Source organism: Orycteropus afer, unplaced genomic scaffold, assembly GCF_000298275.1.
Source record: "Orycteropus afer afer isolate SDZICR_OR568_19922 unplaced genomic scaffold, OryAfe1.0 scaffold00009, whole genome shotgun sequence".
In the NCBI taxonomy this organism is placed as follows: Eukaryota; Metazoa; Chordata; class Mammalia; order Tubulidentata; family Orycteropodidae; genus Orycteropus; species Orycteropus afer.
This window is the reverse complement of record NW_006921596.1, coordinates 8,017,911-8,038,513: the sequence shown is the minus strand read 5'-3', so window position 1 is coordinate 8,038,513 and position 20,603 is coordinate 8,017,911. Positions and strand designations below refer to the sequence as shown.

The 20,603-nt window shown below is 43.4% G+C and overlaps 1 protein-coding gene across 1 annotated transcript in view; it reads left to right on the top strand.

The window, feature by feature from the left end:
• ABCC12 (ATP binding cassette subfamily C member 12) overlaps positions 1-20,603 on the top strand; it is a 77,669-nt gene that overhangs the window by 4,117 nt on the left and 52,949 nt on the right. Inside the window, exons 2-9 of the mRNA XM_042781705.1 lie at positions 249-404; positions 4,273-4,420; positions 4,707-4,940; positions 6,675-6,848; positions 7,336-7,483; positions 10,446-10,594; positions 12,643-12,750; positions 14,775-15,053. Coding sequence (XP_042637639.1) covers positions 249-404; positions 4,273-4,420; positions 4,707-4,940; positions 6,675-6,848; positions 7,336-7,483; positions 10,446-10,594; positions 12,643-12,750; positions 14,775-15,053 — 1,396 coding nt within the window. The remainder of the gene's footprint in view (positions 1-248; positions 405-4,272; positions 4,421-4,706; positions 4,941-6,674; positions 6,849-7,335; positions 7,484-10,445; positions 10,595-12,642; positions 12,751-14,774; positions 15,054-20,603) is intronic.

Here is a 20,603-nt window from a genome sequence, read left to right as displayed (position 1 = left end):
GGTTGCTATGAGTCAGAATCAACTTGGTTACTTAATTTTTAGTAATAGCTGTATTTCATAACTGACTTGCAAAGTTCTTGAACATCTAACAACTGACTACCAGAACTGGTCTTCACTGGCTCTAGCAGCATACTCAAGGTACTACCATTGCATGTCACAGTTTCTGAGCATGCTTGTGGTTAGTACTGTAGTTAAGAATACCAGCCAGCACATCACCCTGGAACACCGAGCATCTTGTCTGTCTGCAGGTTGGCTCCCAACCCAGTGGATGATGCAGGACTGCTGTCCTTTGCCATGTTTTCCTGGCTCACACCAGTGATGATTCGAGGCTGCAAGCACACACTGACTGTGGACACCCTGCCCCCATTGTCGCTGTATGACTCATCTGACACCAATGCCAAAAGGTAGCCGGGCTTGCTTGGGTCACCTTGGCAGAGAAGCCCATCCTGGGAAGGGGCTGTCTGAGTGCCTTTGCATGCTTCCATTTCCCAGGTGTGACAGCTCTTTGAGCCATTGAGACTTTTTGGAGGTGAGCACTGGGTAGAGTTTTGGGGAGGCGGAGAAAGGAGGGGTTGGAGAACTATGGCCTGAGGCTGTGGCTGAGAAGTTGGCTGCTTTGCAGGAGTGCCATGTCAGGACAAGGGTAGCTAGAATTTCCCTTCGCTCTGTGCTGGTGGGATCTCCCTGGGCTGCTGCATGCAGCTCTAGGCGTCATGTTCTCCTTCACTCTAGAAATTGTTACTGGACTTAATATATTACAAAATGTATTTAGGTTGAACCAAATGAAACTGCTGATCTTTGGTATTTTTGACATACAAAAGCAATTATTACATGTGATTCAATTTCATTCATGTTCATTATAAAAGTGTTGTTAAAACAACAGAAGTTATAAAATTAAACAGTGGAAGTACGCCTACCACTCTCCAGCTCCACTCCCCAGAGGTAAACACTGTTAAATGTTGGCATAGATCCATTCAGAATTTTCTCTACTCTTGTTTAAACACTCCCTGTGCTACTGTCCTCTGAAGATCAATACCTCTTTTTCTTGCTCTGCACTGACAGGTCATGTTTTTTTTTTAAATTTTAATAAAAAATGAAGGATACTTTATAATTACTGATGACTTTGCTATTTTCAGCTAAGAGATTACCAAGATTTTTACCAAGTTAGCACAAAGACATCAACTTTATTCTTTATAACATTTACATCGAACTCTATGGTCCTGAAGAACCATAGTGTCTGTATGAGAGTTCTCCAAGCCCTCTGCATCTGTTTCTCTTGGGAGTCTCCTTATCTTTGGCCACAAGGGGCAAAGCACAAGGTACAGCCTGGAATATATACTTAAAGGGCCAGAGTTTTAGTCTCGGCCCCACAATTGCTTCCAGACTTGTGCTTGCCTTCTATGTGCACCCCAATGAAATCTCAATCAGGTGGTAGCTTCCGAAATACGCAGTCTGAAGTAAGTTACAAGGTAGCATTGAGAAAAAGGGGCTGGATCAGTACCCCATGGGACCACCATCTGTTAAGTCCCAGGTCTATCTCTCCGGCCAGTACTTCTCAGTCCATTTTTATGTTTCACTCCATCTATTTAAGGAGTACTTGGGTGGCAAAATAGTTAATGCAATTGGCTGCTAACCTTAAGGTGGGCAGTTAAAGACTACTGTCATGAACTGAATTGTGTGCTCCAAAACTATGCGTCGACTTTGCTGGGCCATGATTGTCGTAGGCTGCAGTTATTTAAAGATGTAATGTGGCAGTTATATAATGATCCCCCGTGATGTGATCTGATGTGATAAGCCTATCCAATGTAAGAGGATTAGGGTGGGATGCCACACCTTTAATTCTGTCACCGCCCTCAACTGATGTAAGGGGAGTTTCCCTGGTGTGGCCTACGATACCTTTTATGTTACAAGAGATAAAAGGAGACAGAAGGGAGCAGAGAGAAGGGGAGCTATTGCCACCAACAAAGAAGAACCATTAGCAGAGCCCGTCCTTTGGACTCAGGATCCCTGTGCTGGGATCCTCCTAGGATGAAGAGACACACAGAGAGAAAGCTTTCCCCTAGACTTAGCACTCTGGATTCAGATTTCTAGCCTCCTAAATGGTGAGAGAATAAATTTTAGTTGTTAAAGCCACCCACTTGTGGTATCACTGTTAGAGCAGCACTAGATAACTAAGAAGGAGCTCATAGCATAGTGCCTAAGACATCTCACTGCTTACCAGAAGGTTGGAGATTCAAACCCACCAGCCACTCTGCGGAAGGAGGACTGAGCAATCTACTTCTGTAAAGATTTACTGCCTCAGAAACCCAATGGGGATCACTATGAGTCAGAATTGACTCAATGACAGTGGGTTTGGGTTTTCTTTTTCTTTTTTAGATAACTAAGACAACTACCCTAGGAGCTCTGGTGGCATAGCGCCTAAGGTACTTGACTGCTAACCAGAAGGCTGGCGGTTCAAACCTACCAGCCACTCCTCGGAAGGAAGATTGGGCAATCTACTTCCGTAGTGATACTGCCTCGGAAACCCAAGGAGGGGTCGCTATGAGTCGGATCTGACTCGACGGCAGTGGGTTAAGACAACTACCCAGAGGAGCTGTGAAAGAAAAGCCTGGAGATCAACTTCTGAAAATTAGACATTGAAAACCCCATGGAGCACAGTTCTACTCCATCATACATGGGGACAGCATAAATTGGCATTGGCTTGGTTTTGGGTGTTTCTCCCCCCGCCAATCTATGCAACATCAACTTAAGTCCTCTCTTCTTCTATGCTATGGTACACCTCTAGGTAATCTCATCCACTCCAAAGGCTTCAAACACACACTGAGAACTTTTAACAACATGTCTACCTCAAGTTCATGCCTCTAAATTCCAAACTCTGAATTCATACGTTCAGCATTCGATACCTCATAGGCATCTTCTACCTAAAGCTGTGTTCTTGATCTTCTGCCCCAACCTGACAGTATTTTCCTCCTCTTCCTCTCTTTCCCATGGTGGTGAACTCCATCCACCCAGTTGCTCAAGCCAGAAAATGGGGAGTTATCTTTGATTCCCCTTCTCCTTTTCTCCCCCTTCTGATTTATCAGTGAGTCTGGTTGTCTCTTTGTCTACCTTTTCTTATATCCACTGCTACCCCACACCAAGCCACCACCACCTCTTACCTGGACTCCAACAATCTCCTACGTGGTCTCCCTGCTTTTGCCTTTGCTTACCCCTGTAATCCCTCAATCTCGCGGTATCCAGAGTGATCTTGGAAATAAGTAAAATGACCTTGTCACATCTGCTCAAAGACCTGTCATGGCTTTTTTTTTCACTCTTGGAATGAACTCCAGGATTCTTTCCCGAGGCTTCTGAGGTCCTGTGTGCCTTGGCTCGGCCTTGCTACCTGGTGTTATCTCAGGCCCTCTCCCTTATCACCACATACTGTCAAACTGGCCTTCTTTCAGATCTGCCGAATGGACAAGCTCCTCTCCTGCCTGGAGAAGACTTTTCCCTTCATTGCTCTGTTACTTCCCTCTTCTCAGAACTTGTATGGTGGTAATAAGGGGCTTGGCTGCTAACCAGCAGCCAAACGCTCCAGCTGCTTCACAGAAGGAAGATGAGGCAGTCTACTTCCATAAAGATTTCCAGCCTTGGAAACCCAATGGAGGTTGCTATGAGTCAGAATCGACTTGATGGCATGAATTTTGTTGTTGTTTGGTTTAATAAGAGGCATTGGTGGTTCAGTGGTGCAATTTGCACCTTCCATGTGGGAGACTTGGTTTCAATCCTTGGCCAATGCACAGGTGCAGCCACCCCCCATCTGTCAGTGGAGACTTGTGTGTTGCCATGATGCTAAACAGGTTTCAGCAGAGCTTCCAGACCAATGTGGACTAGGAAGAATGGCATGGTGATCTCCTTCCAAAGATCAGCCAATGAATGCCCTGTGACTCACAATAGCCTAATCTACAATGGATTGTGGGGTGGTATAGGACCAGACAATATTTTCTTCCATTGTGCACAGGGCCACCATGAGTTTGGGCCAACTCAATGGCAGCTAACAGCACAACAATATGGCAACACTAGATGCCTGAGATGGACAGTAGGAGGAGGAAATACCAGATAGTCAGTCATACCAGCTTGTGTCTAGGCTCTGTCCCCTGCTCCAATCTGAGGCCCCCACTCCAGGAATGAGGATTGTGCTAATTAGCCATGCAAAGGGGTGTCCATCAGAATAGCTTCAAACAGCAAGTAGAAATCTAAGTCCCTTTCTTGCCTCCTGCCCTTTCGTCACAGATTTCGAATTCTTTGGGATGAAGAGGTAGAAAGGGTGGGTGCTGAGAAAGCTTCCCTGGTCCAAGTGGTCTGGAAATTCCAGCGGACGCGGGTTTTGATGGACATCGTGGCCAACATCCTGTGCATCATCATGGCAGCCATAGGACCGGTGAGTGGGGCTGGCCCTTCTTCTGCCTCATTTCCTAGGTCTCCAGACCTGCAAAGAACGTCATTAGTTAGTTTCTCTATGAGCTGGTGGGTTTAGTACATTATCATTATCTTGCTCCTTGGGGGCGAATTTTCATAAAGCTAATCCTTGTCAAGCACAGCAGCAGCTACTGAAATTAATTAGAAAGTTTGCCTCATAAAATCAGTTTGCTGACATTATCTGAGACCTCCTGTACCAACTTTGGCCCCCAGAGGCCCTCTCCTCTCTCCACTGCACTGTTTTACAGACAGTTCTCATTCACCAAATCCTCCAGCAGACCGAGAACACCTCCAGGAAAGTCTGGGTTGGCATCAGCTTGTGCATTGCTCTTTTTGCCACCGAGTTTACCAAAGTCCTCTTTTGGGCCCTTGCCTGGGCCATAAATTACCGCACGGCGATCCGGTTGAAGGTGGCTCTCTCCACCATGGTTTTCGAAAACCTAGTGTCATTCAAGACCCTGACACACATCTCTGTTGGCGAGGTAAGCTGGTACAGGAGGAGTCTAATTTTAGAAATGTAAACTCTGAGTTTTCTGAATATATGTGAGACATGCTTCCTGGATGGAGCATCTGCATATCCTTTGTTTGTTGAAGTCCTGCCTATTCTGTGCCATCTTCCTGCTATGCTAAGTGGTGGAGACTCAAAACACTGACAGAATTTGGAGGGAGGAAGGCTCTGTTCAAGCTGGGGAATTTGGGAAGTTTTCCTAGTGTTCCAGCTGGAACAGGGCTTAGAGGTGACTTCATCAAATCCTTTGGGTTGTCAGTGAGAACACTGAGGCACACTATAGGTATTTGGTATAATTGATTGATGGATTCGATAATTCCAATTGTATAGCAACTGGGGTGCCAATATCAAAATGAAGACCATGCCTGCTGGATTTTAAAGTTGAAATTTTCATCAGCCCATAATCCTTAGCAATAAAATCCTCACCACTTATGTAAGGAGATTTCCCAGGTCAACAGAATCCCAGATGTTATGAGCTAAGGGAGGAGGCCCTGGGTGGTGCAAATGCTTAATGTGCTCAATTGTTTACTGAAAAGTTGGAGGTTTGAGTCCAGCCAGAGGCACCTCGGAGGAAAGGCCTGGTAATCTACCCCCTAAAAATTGAAGCCAAAACTAGACTCACTGCCGTAGAGTAGATTCCCACTCATAGCAAACCCCATTAGGTTTCTAAGGCCATAAATCTTTACAGAAGCAGACTGCCTCATCTTTCTTCCTCAGAGCAGCTGATGGGTTCAAACCATAGACCTTTTGGTTAGCAGGCAAGTGCCTTAACCACTATACCACCAGAGCTCCTAGTCCCCAAAACCAGCCAATGAAAACCTTACAGAGCACTGTTCTACTCTGACACATATAGGTTGCCATGAATCAGAATCAACTTGATGGCAACCTATTTTATGAGGTAAGGCAAAGGACTTGCTTCATTCTTGCAGTTGCTCTTTCAGTATATTCAAAGAATCCTGGATCAATTATGACTAGAATTAGCTGCATGTAACAGAAAACCCAAGATAATAGTGATTTAAACAACATCAATTTATTTCCCTCTATGTAAAAGGAATCTGGAAGAGGGTAATCTAGGGCTGGTTTGGGGGCTACCCGATCCTTCTACCATTCTGTCTTGCTATCCTAGCACATGGCTTCCATCCCAAGGGTTACCTAGTGGCTTAAGATGGATGCCGGAGATCCAGCCATCTCAACCGTGGTTCAGACAGCTGGCAGAATGAAGGAGAGAAGGATAAAAGGGGTGTGTCTTCCAAGTTGAGTTGGCTCTCTTTAAGAATCCATTCCCAAAGTTCTATTGGACACTTTGGCTTCCATCTCAGTGACAAATAGTTACATGGTCACACTCCTTCCACAGAGGAGGCTTTTAGCTGGACAAGTTGTTGCCCTAGATAAAGCATGGTTATGCTAATAAGAAGAAAGGGAGAATAAATACAGGGTAGGCAGCTAGCAGTCTCTCCTACATGCTCCTAGATGATAATAGTACTCTTTTAAGTCTTTCTTCATTGGGATTCTCAGTCAAAAAGAAGGGCACCGCCAAAGTCATGCCAGAAAGAGACACAAAACTCATCATGTTGGACCCTTATATTCCCCACATTAAGACTTTTTTTCTTTCCTTTTATCCTCAAAGCCTTTGGTCATTTTGAAAGCCTTCTTTTGAGAACATATTTGGGTAATCTTCCAAAGCCTGAACACATGTGCTTTTTTCCAGGTGCTCAATATACTATCAAGTGATAGTCATTCCTTGTTTGAAGCTGCCTTGTTTTGTCCCCTGCCAGCCACCATTCCTATCCTAATGGCCGTTTGTGCAGTATATGCCTTTTTCATTCTGGGGCCCACAGCTCTCATCGGAATATCCGTGTACATCATATTCATTCCCGTCCAGGTAATGGAAGTTCATTGTGGTTGTCAGTGGTTTACATTTTGCATTTTGCACACATCCCTTTGCTGAGTGGGATAAAAGGCTTCATTTCTTGGGTAGACCTGAGGCCTCTTTGTCCATTCTATGCCTGCAGGTGTGATATCCATGCACCTACTCTGTGTTCACAGGTGTGGTTTGTTTTGCTGACAAAAAATGGCAGTGGTTTTTTTTTTTAAATGGAATTTGGATGCCCTGGGGAAGGGAGACGTGTTCTTCAGTTCAGGTAGCCTCCAGTCCCCAGCACTCCACTGGCATATGCAATTCATACATTTCTATCACTTCCTGATCTCCCACACCATGTCAGCTGCCACAGCACAAGGGAAGGACTTGGCCGAGGCTCTCCTGCCAACTTATCTCAGAACTTTTCCTGGCACATTCTGATCCCTGGCTCTTTAGGCCAATTGCCACTCAGCAATTCTCCCTGAGCACAATGTTTGTCCCTTGATTTCAGATGTTTATGGCTAAGCTCAATTCAGCTTTCCGAAGATCAGCAATTTCAGTGACAGACAAGCGAGTTCAGACAATGAATGAGTTTCTGACTTGCATCAAGCTGATTAAAATGTACGCCTGGGAGAAATCCTTTACGAACACCATTCGAGGTAGGATAGCAACGGCTCAAAGAACCATTTCTCTGTAGAATGTGCCAGGCATTCCAGAAGGGACTGAAGGCGGGTGTGTCCTGAGCTGCTCAGCAGGCTTTTCAGAGATTTGGGAGATTTTATAATGGATCCAAGCATCTGTCCCCATGAACCCAAGAGCTCAGCGGGCTAGTAACATATGGTCTGGTCTTTTCTGGGGCACAGGGATGCTGGTACTGACCAGCTGACTTTTATAAAAATCATCCACTAAAACAATATGAACAGGAGAAGAGTTATCTCAAGTGATTTCCTTGGCTTAGAAGATGTCTATACACACACACACAACACACACACATGCACATGCACATGCACACACATGTACACATGCACTCACACACACTTACACATATATCTCCTCCTACTCTCCTGAAACAGTCTTATCATGTTTGGAAGAGCCCACTAACTCAACATTCCTTGGGCAGGTACAGGGATGCATACATAGCTATTTGTTTGTTTTTTTTAAAAAAGATGATATTAACACGATTTCAACCAGATATAAATGCAAATCTAATCACAGGGACATTTACATAATTGCTGACATAGACTCAGGTGGTTGGCCGGTTAATGATCTGAATGACTGTTACAATTGACTCTCTGAATCTACAATTATACTTTTGCACCAGTGTGTAATTGGGGCTGAAGTGTGTATCTCCATTTTGGGGTATGGCTGGAGGAAACCTGCTTCTGAGCTTGCCAAAGGATGTGCCCCAAGTTGGGACACCTACAGCCCCCTGTGACCCTCTTGAGGACTCCAAAGCATTTCCTCGCCCATTCAACTCAATTCAATTCAATTTGATTTGATTCTGTTCGACTTAATTCAATTTAACGTACTTAATTTATGTCAGTTTAATTCAATAAATATTTACCATGTTCCTACTATGTGCAAGGCCATAGGAGCTACACAAATGATCAGGAAAAGCATCAAGGTTTTTCAGATTCATGTAGGCTGAACTAACAAAGCTCAAAAATAGCTATAAGTTTATTGGCTCTCCCTCCGGAATATACCCAGGATCCATCTGCTTGCCTCTGTTCCACCACCACCGTAGTCCAAGCCAACATTCTCTCCCTCCAGGACTATAAAAGAACTTCAAAGGCTCCTCCTGCTTTCCCCTTGTCCTTACAATCCATTATGTGGCCAGCAACCAGAGTGACCTTTTAAAATGTCAATCAGATCATGCCCCTCCCCTGCTGACAAGCCTTTAGTGGCATCTCATGACACTTAGAGTTATTCAAACTTAGGAACTTTTACTCAAATCCAAATTCCTTCACATAGCCTATTAGGTCTGGCATGATCTGGCCCCAGGTGACCACTCTGACCTCATTACATCTTACACTAACCCTTGATAACTCACTCCAGCCATGCTAACCGTCTGTCTGTTGCTAGAACAACATGCCCAGCTCATTCACTCCTCAGGATCTATGTACTTGCTATTGGCTCTGCCTGGAATGGTTTCCTGCTAGATGTTCACAATGACTTTGTCTTGACTTTAGGTCTTTTAAGTGTCACAGCCCCAAGCAGGTCCACTCTCTACCAGTTACTCTGCATCACTCTACCTTGTTTGTTTCTTTCCCATCACCCAAACACAAGGTGTTATTTATTTCTTTGTTGTTTATCTTCCCTCTGGAAGAGGACTGAGCCTGTTTACTCCTGTGTTCCCCAACACTAACCACAATGCCTGGCATATAGTAGACATCAGATTAACATTTGTTGAATGAGTGACTACATGGATTCATTATTCTACAGAATGAAATAGGGAAAGTGCCACAAGAGAAACTAAGTGAGCTTTTTTGGGGGTTTTGGGGGGGAGCAAATTGAGTTGGAATGACTATGGCAGAGGTGGCATTTTAGAGGGGCCTTGACTGGGGAGGTTTTGGACACACAGAGAGTTGGGGAAGACACCAGGAGGGAGCAGAAGCCCAGAGGTGGAGAGGTGTGGGTGTGCTTACAGAAAAGGGGGTTGCTGGGTATCCTTGAGGTGAAAGGCACCTGACAGGAGAGCTTTGGATCACAGTAAAACTGAGTTCCAGTCTCGACTCCATCACTTAATAAGCAAGTAACTTAACCTCGCTTAGATTATTTCTTCTCCTATCAAAAGGGCATAATAATAGTCATACAGTGGGGAGAACCATCTAGCAAGATGGCGCATGTGAAGTGTTCAACAGAGCATCTGACACGTAGTGAGCACTCAGTAAGCAACAGCCATGGCTATCACATTGCTAACATGGAAGAGATTTTGAAGAGAAGGCTGGAATGAAGGTTGTTGAGGATTTTAGACACCAGAGGAGGGAGGCTTGAGGTTAGTTTGTGAACAGTGCAGAGTCATCTTGATTTTTTTATGGCCATTCCTGGGACACAAGGCACGGGCCCCAGTTTTGTAGTCTTTAGACCATATATACTCAGTTTCTCACTTAACTATTTAAAATGTTTCTCAATTAATTGTCAACATTCACAAGTAGGGGAAAGTCTCATAAAAATCTGGATCTCAGACTTCTTCCAAACAATTGAAGGATGACATTAGGCTCCCTTACCCACATGGCAACATTGACTGGCACTGAGGACAGGCTACCCCTTTCAATGAGGCTTGGGCTCCTCATTTTGAACATTCCACACCCTCCCTCAGGTCTTACATACTGACCACTGGCTTAAGTTACATTGCTTGCCTAGCTCCTGGAGGCAGCTGAGTTATGGCTCCTGACACACAAGTAATCAAGATAAGAAAGGACTTTGGAAATCATGGTATCTGACCTGTACTGGGTGCAGAGTTTGTGCTCTGTGCTTTTTATATGCTCTCTCTCACTAAACTTCACAACAGGAGCTTCACAAACACTCATTTGAAGGAGATCATGGAGGGTTGATGCATTTCTTAATGCTGGTGCTTGACACTCAAGACAAGGTCACTTTGGACTGCTTTCTATTTCACAGATGTAAGAAAGAGGGAAAGGAAGTTATTGGAAAAAGCTGGATTTGTTCAAAGTGGAAATTCAGCCCTGGCACCCATTGTGTCCACCATAGCCATTGTCTTGACATTCACCTGCCACATCCTCCTGAGACACAAGCTCACTGCCCCTGTGGTAAGAACCGTCACCAGATCTTGCCTCTTTTGCACCCCAGCCACAGCCAGTCCCAGATGGGAAGCTCCTCCTCCTCATTTCCTAGCACTGGTATCAGACCACTCAGTCACAGAGGGCCAGACTCTGCCAGAATTCAACCTTAACTTTAAAAGCAAGAGTTTGGGCTGACCTGGAGCCCAGGACTGCCTGGCAGCAATTCTTACCTGATTCATGGCAGGGAAGGGGTCATGGCTAACACTGGAACGTGGTTTTATATTTGGAAAACAAAACTGAAACAAAGCAAGTATGTGGCTGTTTTATTTATATATACTAAAGGATTGGTAAGCACTCTGGTAGTGCAGTGAGTAGGGCATTTGGCTGCTAACCAGAAGGTCTCTGGTTCAAATCCACCAACTGCTCCATGGGAGGAAGATGAGGCAATCTACCTCCGTAAAGATTTACAGTCTTGGAAACCATATGGGGTCACTATGAGTCAGAATCTGCTTGATGGCAGTGGTGAGTGGGATAGGATTAATGGAAGCCTGAGGTCCTGTCCATGGGGCCCATTCAACAGTAGGCAGGATCACTCAGAATTTGCTGAAGGCAGTTGTGTTATTAATTTCTTAAATACGTGGCTATGGAGAGGCTGCTAATTACAAATTGGACAGATGAGATGAAATCTGAGGTTTGAGATTGAGCACAAATGGAGGTGAGGATAGTTGTCATTGAAGCTCTGGGATACTAACTACTTTCCATGCAGCACTCAGTGAAGAAAGCTCCAGTGAAAAGGGGAAATGATTATTTGTGAGCTGCTGTTGAACAAAGGCTTTCAAATCTGACCCTGGTGTGTGAGGAAGTAAGGCATGGAGGCCAAGCCCTGGGAGGAGAACCAGAGGTCACTCTCCAAGACCCAGCATGGACCAATGAGATCTTTCCCAGAGGTTCTGCCTTCATCTTTGAGACTGTGTGTGGTGTGGAAAAGGATGTTCTAGACTCAAAGGGTCAAATGCCTCTGAAGCAACCAAGAAGATGGGATGACTTAGGAAACCATGCATAGGATTTCTTTCTTTAAAATAATTTATCTTATTTTTTGTTGTTACTAAATTATACATAGCAGAATATACACCAATTCAACAATTTCTACAAGTACAACTCAGTGACATTGTTTACATTCTTCAAGTTGTGTGACCATTCCCACCCTCCTTTTCTGAATTGTTCCTCTCACATTAACATAAACTCACTGCCCCCTAAGCTTGGTATATAACTTTTTCAGTCGCTGCTGTGAAAAGAGCACACTGCTCAAGGCAGACATTTTTTTTTTACTAATTAAACTTAAACATTGTTTAGTTTAAAGAAGACTTCAGAGAATATTTTTGGTTTAAAGGTTATCTCAGGGCAATTGATTTTAGGCTTCATCCAGCCTCAGTGGCTGCAAAAGTTCTAAATTCCATGAAAATTTGAAATTATGTTCCATTCCCCCCCCGCCCCCCGCCTTTTGATAAGGATTCTATAGAAATAGAATCTTAGATCAAAATGTTCAGTAATGGTAAAAACTCCTCACTACCGTTGAGTCAATTCTGACTCATAGCGACCCCTCCTTGAGTTTCCGAGGCAGTATCACTACGGAAGTAGATTGCCCAACCTTCAATGGTAGCCAGGCACCATTCAGTTTTTCTGGTCTCATGGCAAAGGATGTAGTCAGTCACATGCATAGAATTTTGAGTGAATGGTCTTGATATCTAGACCTAGTGAGGATATGGTTTGAACAGAGATTTCCAAGTGCATTCAGTTAGAGGCCTACCTGAGACCCTTTCCTCTCTGGATCAACACAGACAAAGGGATGTATTTCCCACCATTTTGGTGAAAATGCAAAAGCAAAAGAGATTAAGATGCTGCTGACTCAATTTTGTCTCTGACCTGTGAAATGTGAAATAATCGTTCCTCTGAGAATCCCACCTGAACCACTGTTTCTCATCTAAGCAAGTTGAATCCCCATGGATATAATGGAGAGCCAATGCAACACCCCATCTTAAAACCTTATACCTTTTTTTGTTGTTGTTGTTCTTCAGGCATTTAGTGTGATTGCCATGTTTAATGTAATGAAGTTTGCAATTGCAATCTTGCCTTTCTCAGTCAAAGCAATGGCCGAAGCCAAAGTGTCTCTAAAGAGAATGAAGGTATAACAAACACTGGGTGAGTAGGGAAGACAGATCTCATTTCTGACAGGGGAATTCTCAGATATGGGGAAGCTGTGTCAGTGCATTGAAGGGCTGGTTCACTGGTCAGCTGGGTGTCGAGAAAAGGGCCTCCATTCAGAGTGGGATCGTTGATAGATATTCATGGAGGGTACAGTTGGATTTTTACAGATCATGTACCTTTTTAGTAAAAATGAGTTATCTGTGACTGGAGATGATGCTCTTGGCCCTCTGCCTTCTACCCAAGCCACAAATCTTAAGTAGTTCCAAGAGTGGGGTTGAGTTTACACTGAGCCATCCCTCTTTAATCTAGTTTCTCCTGTGATGGGTGTGGTGGTGAAAGTAGTGAAGAGGGTGGTGGCGGCACTGAATTTGTATACTCATTTAGTTACTTTATTTACTCATCCATCAAAGATTTATTGTATGTCTTCTCTTTGCCAGATACTGTAATAAACGCAAATAAAAGGAAGAGATGGTACTTTACCTCAAAAGCCTCCAATGTAGTATAGGATCATGAACTTCAGTGATTTCAAGGATAAGGATATAACTGGCCAGCAAAAAGGGCAGATAAAGTGGTTTTGAAGTTCAGACAAGGAAAGGAAAAAGAAAAGGGAATTCTAGTCAAGGAAACAACATGTTAAGACATCTATGAATTGACTGAATGATCTTATTCACCAAAACCAGAATCTGGAAGTCATCTTCAGCACCCTATGTTCTGTATCCTTCTTCTCACTTGCCACCCATATTTAACCAACCAAGAGCCCTGTTGAGTCACCTCTTGCTCACTATATTCCTTCAATTTTAAGAGGCACCATGTAAGACTGGATTGGAAGGAATATCATTGAGTATATTACTTTTTTAATAAAACATAAAAAACTACTTTATTTCTTACGATCTCAGGAAAAAAATTACAGGTGTCTCTTAGACTAGAACAATGGCATTTCTTGAATCTTCAAATTCCATCTGTCCCTATTGCAATAGACTTCACCATCTTTCATCTGAATGATCACAATGACTTCTGAACCCATCCTCTTTTTTTTTTTTTTAAGTGTTGTCATCTTCAAATTAATATTCTACTACCCCCCAGAAAGCTGTTAAAATATTGGTTTGACCACTGATACTCATCTGGTGAAAATCCTTGGATGTTTCCTTACCTCTTTCAGGATAGAGCCTGAGCCCTCATCTGGTCCGCAGTATGTCCCCATCTCATTTCCTACGTCCTTCCCACCTTGAGCTCTGTGCCTCAGTCATCCTGAATTTCCTGGTTTTTCTCCTGCCCCAAGCAAACCATGCTGTTGCATTCTTCCTTGCTTTGCTCATGCAGTACCCTGTCCTAGAATGCTCTCATCCTCTCTCTACTTTATCATTTTTGTCTATATAGCACCTACTCACCTCTCAAGACTTAGCTCAGGCTTGGACTTCAGGATAGGGATCTATGTGTCCCTTCTCTGGTAATTACAGGGTTTTGTCCTGGTCACATTTCACTGAAGTGACCTGTGCCTATCCCTGTCTCCCCCTAGACTATAATCTCTTCAAAGACATAACTATGCCTTATTTATATTTGCATTTTTACTGTTTAGTATCTGGCTCATAGTAGCCATTTGGCAAGTGTTTTGTTGAACTGAGCTGAGTGGGAACTTAAGAAGAAAACATAGAGATTGAGCAAGTGACCTTGGTTTCATAAGCATTAGTGCCAAGCAATGAAGCTCATCATCCAAAGATTGGCAAGGCCAACTTTCTTGTGTAGGAGGGTGAAACATAGTTGGGACCAGCATTTTCCAATGTGGCTCACTCACATAGGCCTTGTGTCTAAAAAGTCATATGTCCTAGATATCCGCTAGATTATCTATTGCTGCTTCTCCTGGGGGAATACCTTCAGAGTCTTTTTCCTGGATGGTACAGATAGAATTGCCAGTATTGTGATTATGGGTCATTAAAAGATATGTTGAGATGATTCTTACAAGTGGATGAGATCTGCATAGTTAATTTTGTCTCTTTAATCTTAGAAAATTCTCATAAACAAAAGTCTCCCATCTTACATCACCCAACCAGAAGACCCAGATACTGTCTTGCTTTTAGCAAATGCCACCTTGACATGGGAACAAGAAATCAGCAGGAAAAGTGACCTAAAGAAAATGAAGAACAAGAAAAGCCATTTTCTCAAGAAGCACAGGGCAGAGACATACAGTGAGTGCAGTTCACCAGCCCAGGGTATTGTTGGCCCAGAAGAGCAAAGTGGAAGCCACAAATGGGTTCTGCACAATATAAGCTTTGCGGTGAGAAAGGTGGGTATGAATTCTAAAGGTGTGGCTTTACTTTTCCTCCTCGTCTCACACAGCTAGGGCTTTCTCAAGGCCGAATATATTTGAACTGGAAAAGCTGAGATGTCTCTAACTAGGCTTTGTTTTTCTCCCCAAATTGTAAAACTATGTATGTGCACATGAGAGGTAGCCTCTTCCAGCTGAGGGAAGAAGATGGTTATATTAATACTGTTCCTCAGTGTTTCTTGGAGCCAGTTGCAATATTGAACGGACAATCCATGACAGGTGGTTAGATTCAAACCATGTAGCTTTCAAAAATCTTTTCAGGTTTGTTCTTAATTTCATCTTGTAGTATTATGATAGATAATAACTGCCATCAAGTCAGTTCTGACTCATGCTGACCACTTGTGTATCACAATGGAACTGTGTTCCAAACAGTTTATTTTATTTTATTGTGGTGACAATATACATAACAAAACATACACCATCTCCACAACTTCCACATGTGTAATTCAGCGACATTGATTACATTCTTCAAGTTGCACTGCCAAATTTCCCTCTCCCTTTCCCTCCCATTCTGACAACCACTAATGAGCTTTGGTTTCTGTATATTTGCTTATTTCATATAAGTCAGATCATGAAGTATTTGTCATTTTGCAACTGACTTATTTCACTCAGCATGATGTTTTTGGGGTTAATGCATGTTGTGACATGCATCAGGAGTTGAGCTCACTGTTGCAGCCACCGTGTAAATCCATCTCGTTGAGGGGCTTCCACTTTTTCATTCAACCTCTCTTTATGGTTGCGTTACACTTCATTGCATGTAGACACTGCATTTTGTTTATCTAGTCTTCTGTTGGTGGACATTTTTATTGTTTCCATGTTTTGACTACTGTTGTGAAAAACACTACAATGAACGTTGGTACACACGTATCTATTTGTATTTCTGCCTACACTTCTTCTGGGTATATATGTAGGATTAGGATTGCTGGATCTTGTGGTAGTTCTATGTTTAACTTCTTGAGAAAATGCCAATCTGTTTTCCACAGTGATCCCATCTTACATTCCCACCAGCAGTGGATGAGGGTTCCGGTTTCTCCACAACTTTGTCAACATCTGATATTTTTCCTTTTTAGTCATTCTAATGGAGATGAGGTGCTTTCTTGTTGGGGTTTGTTTTGCCCTCATGGCACATTGGTTAAGGGCTCAGGTGCTAACTGAAAAGTCTGCTGTTTGAACCCACCAGGAGCTCTGTGGAAAAGACCTGGCAATCTGCTCTCATAAAGATTACAGCCTAGGAAACTTATGGGGCAGTTCTACTCTGTCATATAGTGTCATTATGTGTCAGTATTGACTTGATAGCACACAGCAACAACAAATGGCTAATGACATTGAGCATCTTTTTATGTGCTTGTTGGCCATTTGAATATCCTCTTTGGTGAAATGTTTGTTCTAGTCCTCTGATCACTTTTTGATTCAGTTGTGTCTTTTTATTGTTAAGTTGTAGAAGTTTTACTATATATATATATATATATATATATATATATATATATATATATATATATATATATATATATAGAGAGAGCCTAGTGCCTAGTAGCCTAGTGCCTAAGGCACTTGACTGCTAACCAGAAGGCTGGCAATTCAAACCCACTAGCCACTCCTCAGAAGGAAGATGGGGCAATCTACTTCCGTAGTGATACTGCCTTGGAAACCCAAGGAGTGGTCACTGTGAGTTGGGTCCGACTCAACAGTACATAACAACAACAACAACACTATTTATCAAGTACACGACTAATACATTTAACCACCTCAACAACCCTGTGAGGTAGGTACTGTAACTAATCCCACTTTATGATTGAGAAAATCTCAGGACAAGGACGTCAAATAACTTGCCAAAGTCACATAGCTAGCAAGTGGCAGAGTATGTCTTCATACCCAGGATGCCTGGCTCTAAAATCTGTGCTCATAACCACCATGAAATACTGCTCCTGTAAAAAGCAAAATTATGTAAATAAACAACCCATCAGGGAAACCAGCCAGAACCTGTTGGCTGCTCTTTTCCTGCAGGACTGGTGAGTGAACACTTTAGACAAAGCTATGGACTTAGGGAATGCTTGGCCTTCTCCTTCATGTGGTTTTCTTGCACTGGGAGCTTGGTAACAGCACCCCCAAGGTAGAAGTGTTGATTTTGTTGCAGAGGGCTCATAATTAATCTTGAGCCACTCCTCGGAAGGAAGGTTGGGCAATCCTACTTCCGTAGTGATACTGCCTCGGAAACCCAAGGAGGGGTCACTATGAGTCGGGGCCGACTCGACGGCACACAACAACAACAGTATTTTAATGTGCTGTCTTGTTGAGTCATCCTTTTCCCATGCAAGCACTGTAAAAGGAGAGGTTCTTATTTATTATATGATGTTAAGCTCAGCAGTTGGTGTGGGGCTGTACCTCTTGGAGCTAACAAGGCTGTATGCCATGTGTTTGTTGGAATGATCGTCAGTCTATCGAGTGCAATTATGCTTGGTTCTCAGTTAAGTCTTGTGGAGTGCAGTCCTCTCTGCCATCTCATCACTCATCCATGTGCATCTGCAGGGCAGCACACTGATAGCTCCAACGCTGCATTTGGAGTTACTCCAGAGCGTCTTCATAAACTGCTCTCATGTTCTAAAAGAAGCTACTTTTAGGCCTGCAATTGCTTCACTTCTAATGCAGTTTCATTAAGATAGTAACTCCTGGATCATGAAAGTCCTGGTCAACATTTGTGAAATACGTTGAAGACGTAGTAGGGACAATACAATGTCATGCAGGTTAAGAGCCTCTAGAGGCTCGTGGGCCTGGGTTCCACTCCAAGCTTATTAGCTGTGTGACCTTGAGTATGTTGCCTAAACACATGTAAGGTGGCTTTCTTAATCTACTACACAGATATGCTAATAATAGTATCCACTTCACAGTGTGTTTGTGAGAACTAAAACTGATAACATGTAAAATGTTAAGCCCATAGTAAGTTTCAACTGATGTTAGCTATTATTGTTGCCTTTTTCTTTCAACAGTCTTGCTTAGCTTTAGTGCTGCCCTTAAATGTCCTAAATTCAGGACATCAAAGTTTTTCCAAACTCTTCATGATTCCATTAGATTGTGAGTTGTGCATCTGTCTTATTCACAGTTGTGCACTAAGCCCAGAGCACTATACAGACTCAGTTCCCAATAATTTTGGTTGAATGAACAAATAATCAGAAACCCAAGGGTGCAGGTATCATGGATTTTTTTGGCTGAAGACAAGGATGAATCTAGAAGGCTCAGACCTGTTTCTAAGTAATGGACAAGATTTAAAGGAGAAACAAGTACCTAGGAAGGCAGGATTCATATCTGTGGTCTCTAGGCCTAGTTCCTGAAATTCCTTTGAATGAAATGAAAATGAATCAACTTCACTTACACAAGGCTTCAGTGGTAAGGTGGGCTCCATAAGGCATGGGCTATATCTGTCCAGGAGCTCTGGTAGCGTAGTGCCTAAGGCATTTGACTGCTAACCAGAAGGCTAGCGGTTCAAACCCATCAGCCACTCCTCGGAAGGAAGATGAGGCAATCTATTTCCGTAGTGATACTGCCTCGGAAACCCAAGAAGGGGTTGCTATGAGTCGGGTCTGACTCAACAGCACATAACAACAAATATCTGTCCAAAAATCTAAAACCAGACCCACTGCCATCAAGTTGATTCTGACTCATAGCAACCCCCATTGGGTTTCCAAGGTGGTAAATCTTTATGGAAGTAGATTGCCCCATCTTCCTTTTATGGAGCAGCTGGTGGGTTTGAACCACCACCCTTCTGGTTAGCAGTCAAATGTCTTAGGCACTGCACCTCCAGAGTCCCTTTCCATCCTTACTGCCTAGCATGGTCACATAACAACAGCCTAGCATGGTGCCTGGCATTCAGAAAGGCTTTTTAAAGGAATTCATGAGGACCAGGAGCCACATTCAGGTGTTGGAGGTGGCAGCAGGTGATGGACCCTTCTGGTCTGGTTTGGGGTAGGAAAGAGGCAATATTTGGCCCCATGTTGGGGAGCATGTCTAAATGAGTATGTTCTTTCTGAGGAGTTCCAACTGTAGGTTGCAATATCTGCTTGAACATACCAGTGGGCACACTTCCACCTCAGGGTTTCCCCAGGGGTAGTTTCTCTGGCAGCAAGGTTCTCCCAGATATCTACTTGGCTCACTCCCTCACCTCCTTCAGGCCTTACTTAATTGTCACAGATGTCAGCAGATGGTGTCAGTGGGTCTGCTGTGTGTCTTCAACCTTTCATTGTGCTCTGAAACTGCAGATTTGCCTCTGTTCCCAAGGGCTCTCCCCACCAACTGCAAAGTGCTAGGAGGATAACAGCCTAAGGAGCAGCCCTCAGACAACGACTCTTGGGATATTTGTATTCCAACTCCCTTGGTCACTGGGTGAGATTTAAAAACAAAACAACAACAACAAACTATAGTCAGTTTCCCTGAGTTTGCGTTTTCTTGCAGGACTGAGCTCCATTTGCCCCTGTGGTAGCTGACCTAATTGTATACTCTTTATGGGCCACCCACCCACTCCTGTATCATTTCCCCTTTCCCCTAACCATGTTTTTTGATCTCCCAATAAGTTACGTCTACTCAGTTCCTCCACCATTTCTCTATCAGTTTGTCATACTATAGTGGCTTGTGTGTTGCTGTGAGGCTGGAGGCTATGCCACTGGTATTTCAAACACTAGCAGGGTCACCTATAGTGGACAGATTTCAGTGAAGCTTCAAGACTAAGACAGACTCAGAAGAAGGAAGGGGCTATCCACTTCTCAAAGAATTGGCAGTGAAAACCTTATAATAGTAGGGGAAAACTGTCTGATATATTACTGGAAAGCTTTAAGAATAACTCTGAAACACTGTTGGACATAGGGCTGAAGATGAGCCCCTCAGGTCAGAAGGTACTCCAAATATGACTGGGAAAAAGCTGCCTCCTCAAAGTAGAATCAATCTTAATGACTTGGATGGAGTAAGGCATTCAGGATCCCTATTTGCTGATGTGGCACAACTCAAAATGCAGCAAACATTCATTAATAATCAGAACATGGAAGTATGAAGTATAAATCTAGGAAAATTGGAAGTTGTCAAAAACAACATGAAGTGCATACAAATCAATATCCTAGGCATTAGTGAGCTCAAATGAACTGGTTTTGCCCATTTTGAATCAGACAACCATATGATCTATGCCAGGAATGACAAATTGTAGAGTAATTGTATAGCATTCATCATCAAAAAGAATGTTTCAAGATCCATCCTGAAGCACAATGCTGTCAGTGATAGGATAATCCATACAGGAGCTCTGATGGCATAGTGCCTAAGGCATTGGACTGCTAGCCAGAAGGCTGGCAGTTCAAACCCCCTAGCCACTCCTTGGAAGGAAGATTGGGCAATCTACTTCCATAGAGATGTTGTTGTTGTTAAGTGCCGTCGAGTCGTTTCTGACTCATAGCGACCCCATGCACAGCAGAACGAAACACTGCCCGATCCCGCGCCAGCCCCACAATCCCTGCTATACTTGAGCCCATCATC